Source organism: Bombus vancouverensis, chromosome 18, assembly GCF_051014615.1.
Source record: "Bombus vancouverensis nearcticus chromosome 18, iyBomVanc1_principal, whole genome shotgun sequence".
NCBI lineage: Eukaryota > Metazoa > Arthropoda > Insecta > Hymenoptera > Apidae > Bombus > Bombus vancouverensis.
In genome coordinates, this window is record NC_134928.1 from 3,598,234 (window position 1) to 3,606,820 (window position 8,587).

Here is an 8,587-nt window from a genome sequence, read left to right on the forward strand (position 1 = left end):
TAACTGTTTCGTCACAAATAATTCACAAAAACATGCCTTATTTTTGTACGAATTAACCTTAGCCCCCCTCCCCCCCCCCCCACCCCCTTAAATCTAAAAGGTATTATCTCTTCAGTCTGCAGATTTGAACTGTCATGTCAAGTAATAGGGAAACTAATGAGTTTTGGTGGTTGTTGACTCGCATTATATCTGTAAATAATAAAACTTAGAAGTAGCTGTTTCTGATTATGTCTGCCCGAGATTTATGACAATGAACTTAGGCTCAAAGTGATACTTTCACCAGTGAGACTGGTCACTAAACGTAGCCGCGGTCACGGGACAATCGGTTTTACCTAGCAGAGGTATGGAGTAATTGCATAGCTCTCCTTAAAAGAAATATTTGTGGAGGCGCGCGACAATAAACATTCCAACGGTTTCTCCCTTTAGCTAGCTTAAGGACCTGCTATAAATCTTAGGATTTCTCTAGCTAAGGTTCTTCAAACGAACAAATAGTCTTTACCTTAACAGTCCCTAAATCTATTATTTAGTATGGGAAGATACTACTAGCTTTCTCTTAATCGCGGATACCACCCTTCTTCAACCACCACCGTAGAAAGTAACCAATTAACAGCAACGTCCATTTCCCTCACTTTTCGAACGAAGGCTTTCCTCGACGAATCCGATGATCTCGTATCCTTAGACACACCCCTTCATAGTTTCCTCTGGAGCGTCTTTATGGCGGAAAGTCAGTCGTTAGACAGCAGTCAGAGCCGGTAGTTGGTAGTTAGCAGTAATAGTTGATCCAAGTTTCTTGACATCTTAAGCGATCATCAGCAACTATCATCTACTAAAAAATGGATAGTCCAAGTGAAAGTTCGCCCAGCACCCCTGAGCCCAATGTTAACTCGACAATACATGGGAAATTAACAGTGCAAGATTCTTTAATTATCATACAAGAGTTAATTCAGTCGTACACGCAAAACTCGAATGCAGAACCTAAAAATGTGTGGCTACCGCGTTTTAATCCAGAAGTCGCGGGCTCCGATCCAGCTGTATGGTGCGCAGCTGCCAATCGGATCATGGAGAAAAATCCTTTAGAAAACGGCGCGTTGTACTCTGTTTTAATTAATGCTCTAGAGGGTTCTGCAATGCTATGGCTTAAGAAAGTAATGGTCAATGAATTGGATATTACCTGGCCAAAATTTAAAGAACTTTTCATTAAACGTTTTGGTGGAAACGAGTCAACAACTTGGGTACTTATGAAGATAATGAAGGAACAACCAACGAAGGACGAACACTTGGGAGCGTTCGGCCTCCGTCTCCATTGCTTCTTGAAGACGAGATGGGAAAATTTGACTCCTGCTGAAATAATCAACGCCTGTGTTCTTGCTCGACTGAGTTCAGAAGATGAGCGTATTAAAGACATTGCACTTGCAGGGAATGTAACGAATGAGGAAGAATTTCGAAGTCTAATGAGAGATTTCTCTTACCCGTGGTCGGTGCCTCTTTCAAATAATTTATCAGCAAGCCCTGAAGTTAAACGACGCAAGTTATCTCGCTCCCGGATTAAGTGCTTCTACTGTGGTGTCCTTGGACATAAAATGGCAGTGTGCCGTAAGAGAATAAGGTTTGCGAAACTGAAGAATATACAAACTCGAAAAGAAAATCAACCAAGCACGTCAAAGGCGTCGTATTTCAAGTGTCATGAGGAGGACCATGCCGCGGCTGATCGTCCGTTGTTGTGGAAAAGAACCTACAATTCCGGCAGCGAACACCGAGTCGACGCCTGCGTGGTGGAACCTGCCACAGTCAGTTATATAGGTAAGTCGTTTCCATTTTACTTCGATTCTGGAGCCGAGTGTTCCCTAATTAAAGAATCCGTAGCCTTGAAATTTTCTGGTAAAAGAATGACTGATATAGTAGTAATAGGAAATACCTGTATTAAATGTACATCACAAATTTTGTCAGTTGTACGTATTAATGATTTTACATTGGAGATAACTTTCCATGTCCTTGTTGATAATTATTTAAAATACAGGGTGGTTTTATTTTTATTCTATATTTTCGACTTCTTTTTTCGCTTAGAATCGCCCCCTTTCCACTTGTACCACCAGTTACCAACCACCCTGTATATCATGATTGGTCGTGAAATTTTAAGCCAAAGTTTTGACGTAAATATTACACAAAATAGTCTCGCTATCTGTAAAATAAAAATAATTAATGTGTAATAAAACCGCTGAAAACCCGTACTCGTGTAAATACGGGCTTTACCTCTTATTGCGGATCAAATCGCAGGATTGCAAAAAAGCGAGATACTTTATTAGCCTAGACATAGCCAGCGGGTTTCACATAATCCCTATTCATCCTAATTGTACTGAGTATACAGCATTTGTTACCCTCGATGGATAATAAGAGTATATAAGAATGCCGTTTGGGTTGAAAAATGCACCATCCGTTCTTCAAAGGGTCATTCTCAAGGCCTTAGGTGACCTCACTCAGTCGTACGTTGTTGTTTATTTGGACGATGTTTTAATTATTGCTGACTCGGTAGACCAAGCTCTAAAAAGATTATACATTGTATTAAATACTCTCATAAAAGTTGAATTTTCTTTCAATTTCTCTAAATGTTCTTTTCTAAAAATATCGATACTTTATTTTGGGTATGTAATTCATAATGGAGAAGTTCGCCCCAACCCGGGTAAAACACAAGCTTTGAGCTTACCTGCAGTGACAATTAGGACCGCACGATGATAGCGCAGTGATTAGCGCCTTTGGTTACAAACGGCCAGGACTCAGGTTCAAATCCCAGCATGCGTAGTCCGATTTTTCCTTTCCACAACGTGCTTTACAAAATGCAGAAAAAACAAAAGAAGGAAATAATTCAATTCGTCCAAGTTTCCGAATGCAAAAAGAAAGAAAATAAACATACCTCCTAGCGACATCTTACACCAGCAGCAGCACTATCAACATGGTGGCATATCCACCTCAGGCAGTTCATAGGTCTAGCTTCTTACTTCCGAAAATTCACAATTTTCACAAGTAATGGAACCTCTGTATAATACCTACTTTAGGTAACAAAAACATAACTTGGACAGATAAACATGAAAAGATAATTTCTGTCCTAACTGATGCTCTTGGCTTTGAATTGCACCACCAATCGTGTGACTAAATCGAGTCCATTAGAGAATTATTAATCGGTAGGACAGCAGCAAGACCTTATGGCTTGTTGCTACCCGATAATATTGAAGAAAGAGAAGTAGATATCTCCGATGTACGACAGCAGGCAATAAATAATATTGAAATTAGTGCTAAATATGATAAAGATAGATTTGACAAAAGTACAGCTAAAGTAGTTAGATTTAATCTTGATGATTTTGTATTACGTAAAAATGAGAAAAGAAATAATCAAACTAAATTAGATCCAAAATTTAATGGTCCATTTGTAATAGCAGAGATTTTGGAAGGAGATAGGTATGTTTTAAAAACATTAGATAGTAAACAATCATATAAATACAATCATGATAAATTGAGAAAAATGCCAGAGAATTGCATTTCTGTTGGGTTGGATGTCTGCAGTGATGACAATGGCAGTGACAATGACGATATCAGTACACCGATCCCTGAGGATCATTAGCACTATTGCCATAACATCTAGCATAGTGTTTTCACATACGCCCAGTGTGGTAATGTGATCTAGAAAAAGTGAGATTTATTGAGGTACGAGATCGAGAATGGTCTGTCATGTCATTACAGTCTGACTGGTAATTCACAGGATGCAACTAGCACTTTAAATACTAATCATAATGTTATTGATTTTTGTTTTTTTATTTTTGTTATTGAACATTCGATCAAAATTTTTGTTGTTGAACTGGACCCTTGGCTTATTTGGACATTTAGTTAAATTGTAAATAATGTCAGTTGTATTGAGTTTAATGTCGAAAAAATTCAATATTTTAGATATATCCGAGGATTCTGATTGACAGGATGGCCAAAACCATTGTCAAAACCAGTGACGAGAGCATACTCTACTCGTGCCAATTTCACCGGTGATTTTTCAAATCAGATTTCCAGAAACAAGTTGGTCACACGAAAGCGCGTCTACCCGACCAGAGACTGTGCCAACCTGCCCGGCCCTACCTACTTGTAATTAACAGACACACCAGAAAATATGCTATGGAAAGTACGTCGTGCATGATACGCTAATTCATCGTCAGTCGCTTGCAAATTATTATAAAATCAATGATCATCGTACTCATTGCCTTTCTCTCACCCAAGTAATATCTTGAGCACGTGAGTGAGATCCTGGCATTAAATAGGGAAGGGGTTAAACCTTAAAATCCTAACTAAAAAACGTATCAGTGCATCTAATTTGTATTTAACGGACTAATCTTTCTTCACTTTGCATTTTCGAACTTTATCTCTATTACTATCACTGTATAATCTAGGTTATTAAATTTATAATTTACCGAAATGCTAATATTGAACTTATTTAAAGAAAACAGCATAAATAAGATCAATACAATATAATGATTCATTCAAATAATTGACTCTATGAACTATTGAAATTCCATTACAAAAGAAACAAATAGACAATGAATAAGAAATTATTTAACAATTGATTCAAAGTTAGACATTATTGCAAACAACCTCAGGCAATCCCTTCGTCAAAGCACATTTTCGAAAATACAAAAAGCAGTGTTCAAAACTTGTTGCTTTGATTCCAAAATTTATCTGTCGCGAAGTTTCTCCTTGCACATAAGATTCTATGCATATTTGTACGGCAGGACTGAATTCTACTATCACTATATGTATATTTTAAATTAATACTCAAATTCAAAAATGAATGGCAAACAATTAACTTCATCGTAATAGTGCCATGAGAGAATAGAAGGTGAAATAAAAAATTATTTATTATCGTTATTATTAAATATGTAATCGCAATTTTTAATGCAACAAAGTCGGCGGGCGTCCGACTTTGTCACTGCGAAATATTTAATTAAATCATTGCAACTCTCTGTACATATACGTTTTTAATACATTCCAATTTTAAAAGTGATTATTATAGTGAAGATACATGTATATTTTCAATCACAAATATTCAAATTAATTGTTAATATAATGTCGTTTTTATCAGTTAGTAGAATTATTAATATTGTTAATATAAAATTTCTCAGTATCATGTAATTAACATAAACAAAAACGCGATGTGCAAGAAGACCTATCCTAAAAAAGAAAATGTTAGTACTCACGGGTATAATAAATACCCGCGGTCACTGTGCTCGTAAAAAATTCTACGTAGTACAACCAGTCACCCGTATCCATTCGGACCTTTCGTCCTACGACATCATTGAGTGACCAGAGAGACAAAAATGCATACGATTCACGATAAGATGCGAGGAACATAGTCATCGATGCTATGGTAGCCCAGGAAAGTCGTCGTGAAGACCGTCATCAAAGACGAGTCATGCAATCCCATCATAGAAAAAACTGTTAACAATACATGGAATATTATAATTTTCTCTTAAATATGACGTTAATTAATTGGAAAATTTAAAGCAGTGGAAGATTAATGTCTATTAATATCTATTAAAATTATACTGACAATATTCAAATTAGGAGTAGCAAATTGATATATAAGCAATAGAATTAGATAATTTACATATTACTTACATTCTTGGCTTGTGAAGCACCACTAGGTCCTTTTCAGGAAGCAGGAGGAAGAGGAAGGAGTGATAAACCTTTAACAAAGCATGTCTTCGTATAGATATATAAATAATACATGCGTGAATAATTTATTTTGGAAATTAAGTAATGATACAGCAAAAAATTTTAAATTGTTAGTGTACTCTAATTACTATAACAACTGAAACTCTGATATTAAAGTATAAAATTAGACCTTTTTTATTTTGAATAATTAAAGCAAAACACAAGGAATAAAATTAATTGGAGTGCGATATGCAAAGATTCTTACATGCTTAGGTTTGAAGCATCACTGCGTCCTCCTCGAAGCACAAGAAAAGGTAGAAATTATGAAAAACTGAAACAAAACAAATGAAATATTATAATTTGTTCTTAAAAATATATCGTTCATTGTTAAAGAAGTCTAAGGTAATGAAAAATAAAACTCTATTCAAATTTGAAATATTAATAATAACAAAATTGTGTTAAAATCTAATTACTATAAAAATTTTTCTCGTTATATTATATTATATTAATATTTTCTCATTTCAATATACAAAAATATAATAATTTCGTACTAGATTGTTTTCTAATAACAATTAAATGATTTGCATAATTTGCTATATATTAAGATAAAAACATTAATTAATTACTTAATAGTATATCCGATTATTAACGATAATCTATATACCCGAAATATTTTTATATGTGAACAATTTCAAATGTGATTTCTTTAATCTATTTTTCTTTCATCTTAATATTTTCAACAAATTATGCAATTATTTATAAAATGATGTTACTATATACCAATTGTAAGCTGTATAGCAATTATGTAGCAAATATCGATTACTATTGATCCAATAAAAAGAGAAAATAGTCGAGCACGTACCTCTGTTTTGTTATAATACCTCAATCGTTACCAAATTTACATGAGAAATCAACGACTAGATTTATTAATAATCATCTATGACATCCATCTTGTTTTAGTTCGAATTATCGATCGTTAATCGCTTGTGGCGTTTGTGATGTGAACGCCTTTTCTATTTCAGTCATGTGACCAGCCAATAATCTATACAAAAGAAAACCAATAATTTGCAATAACAGATCAGATTATGGTAAAGGTCGGTGTAATGTGAATTATCGATAATTTTAACCATCACAATTACAGTCAATAATAAATGTATAATAAACCAATAATTTACAACAGTGTAAGCAATTATAGTGAAATAAAGTAATAATAGAATCCAAATTCTACCTCAAAGATCTTCAATATGAACGATCAATAACTATAACTTGTCAAATACGCAGTCAACGATAAAGGTAAAAGAAAATTTCGGGATACTATTTAATTTTACTAATATTATAATCAATAACTGATTAAATACGAACGTACTATGTGCATGAACCAGATAGAAGTGTAGAATCGTTGATAAGGTCGAAATGAAGGTACTAACAACAGGATAACGTTCGACGAGGCGAATTTTCGCTCCACGACTTTCAGGAGTATGTCACCTCTCGGCCCGGTTTAAACTACGATTTTCCAATATTCTGAACCAATAGGAGCGCTTGATATGACGTCACAATATAATGCGCCAATAGGAACACTCAATTTCATTTGACAATATTCTGCGCCAATAGGCACGCTAAATTTGACTTCACAATATATTCCGCCAATAGGAACACTCGATTTTCGTATACACGAGCGCGCGCAAATTTATTGTATTCAAACAGTCAAATTGATGAGATTGAGAAATAGAAAACGTATTTAAGACAATGTTCAGTAACAATTACGAATAAGATTATGTTCTTAATGAAAAGCTTTTACATTACATGAGTGTAGCTGCTACTATTAAACAAAATATTGTATTAGTAAGAATATCATTACGGTATATTACTTAATTATTCATACAATTGTTAATAAATATATTTCAATGATTCAAACATTGTAATAAATAGAAAAACGTGACAAAAATGTTAGCAATTTACAATGGTCTTTGAGAATTAATAGCGGAACTATCATGGAAAGAGAAATTTCTTTAACTGAATATAATTTATTATCATTATTTACTTTGCTATTAATTGATGTATAAATTCCAAAATTTTTATTACTATAGCATGATCTTACATTTGAAAGCAAAACAAACTTGTGCGTGTAAGAACATATTAGATTTATATATTTAATAATTAATTATTAAATAATAGTATATGCTTATAATTAAGTTATGAAAATTGATAAATTGTTGAAGCAGAGAAACAGAGGGCGTTATCGTGCTGCACTATCCCAGCGAATATCATCAGGGAGACTAACATTAGGCAGGAACCGTTGAAAGGCCAATGGTAGAAACGGAGGCTGCAAAAAATCTGTTACAGAACAAAACATGATGCGCGATTGCTACTTCAAAAGTTAGAGATAATGAAAAATGTAGGTGAACAGTGTCCCATGGTGTCCCACGGTGCAGTCCAGTCTAGATCATCCAAAATTCTCTTAGTAGCTCTTGGTGATCCAAATTGGACTGTAGCGTAGTTCTTGGCTTGGTATCGTTTTCCAAAGATTAATCAACTGATTAATTTTTGATCGCGAACCGATAAATCGCGAGAACAATTTTTTCTGTGTGGTAAGCGAGGGAATGAAGAGAGAAGAGATTTTTATTTTTCGTTTCAAGACGGATAAGTATCATTGTACAGAATGGGATCGCAATGCACTTAACATATGTATTTACCTCATGAATAATTAAGGCGAAGCGCACGCATCCCACGGTGGCCCATGACGTTTTACGGTGCCCCCTATGGAGGTATTAGTCCAGTCCAGATCAACAAAACTGTTTTGGATGATCTAGACTAGACTATATTAAAACAGTTTTTAGCATGATATCGTTGTTCAAATGTTATAAATTAGTGGTTTAAATATTATAAATTAATGCTTCAATTG

At 34.4% G+C, this 8,587-nt stretch overlaps 1 protein-coding gene and 1 long non-coding RNA gene across 2 annotated transcripts; one reads left to right on the forward strand and one right to left on the reverse strand.

The window, feature by feature from the left end:
- The first annotated feature begins 657 nt into the window (after positions 1–657).
- LOC143304054 (uncharacterized) lies at positions 658–3,613 on the forward strand. Its single transcript, XM_076626386.1, has 3 exons — positions 658–1,800; positions 2,916–2,979; positions 3,181–3,613. The coding sequence occupies exons 1-3, from the start codon at positions 834–836 to the stop codon at positions 3,611–3,613; spliced, it is 1,464 nt and encodes a 487-aa protein (XP_076482501.1). The 5' UTR covers positions 658–833.
- Positions 3,614–5,353: 1,740 nt separating this feature from the next.
- LOC143304056 (uncharacterized) lies at positions 5,354–6,018 on the reverse strand. Its single transcript, XR_013060744.1, has 3 exons — positions 5,951–6,018; positions 5,650–5,717; positions 5,354–5,466 (listed from the first exon to the last, which is right to left on the reverse strand). It is a non-coding gene; the product is annotated as an uncharacterized LOC143304056 (long non-coding RNA).
- Positions 6,019–8,587: the final 2,569 nt, after the last annotated feature.

Coding starts and splice junctions, on each gene's coding strand:
- LOC143304054 (XM_076626386.1), top strand. CDS start 834: ATGGATAGTCCAAGTGAAAGTTCGCCCAGCACCCCTGAGCCCAATGTT. Junction 1,801..2,915: donor TGCCACAGTCAGTTATATAG/GTAAGTCGTTTC, acceptor CATACCTCCTAG/CGACATCTTACACCAGCAGC. Junction 2,980..3,180: donor CCACCTCAGGCAGTTCATAG/GTCTAGCTTCTT, acceptor ATTAATCGGTAG/GACAGCAGCAAGACCTTATG.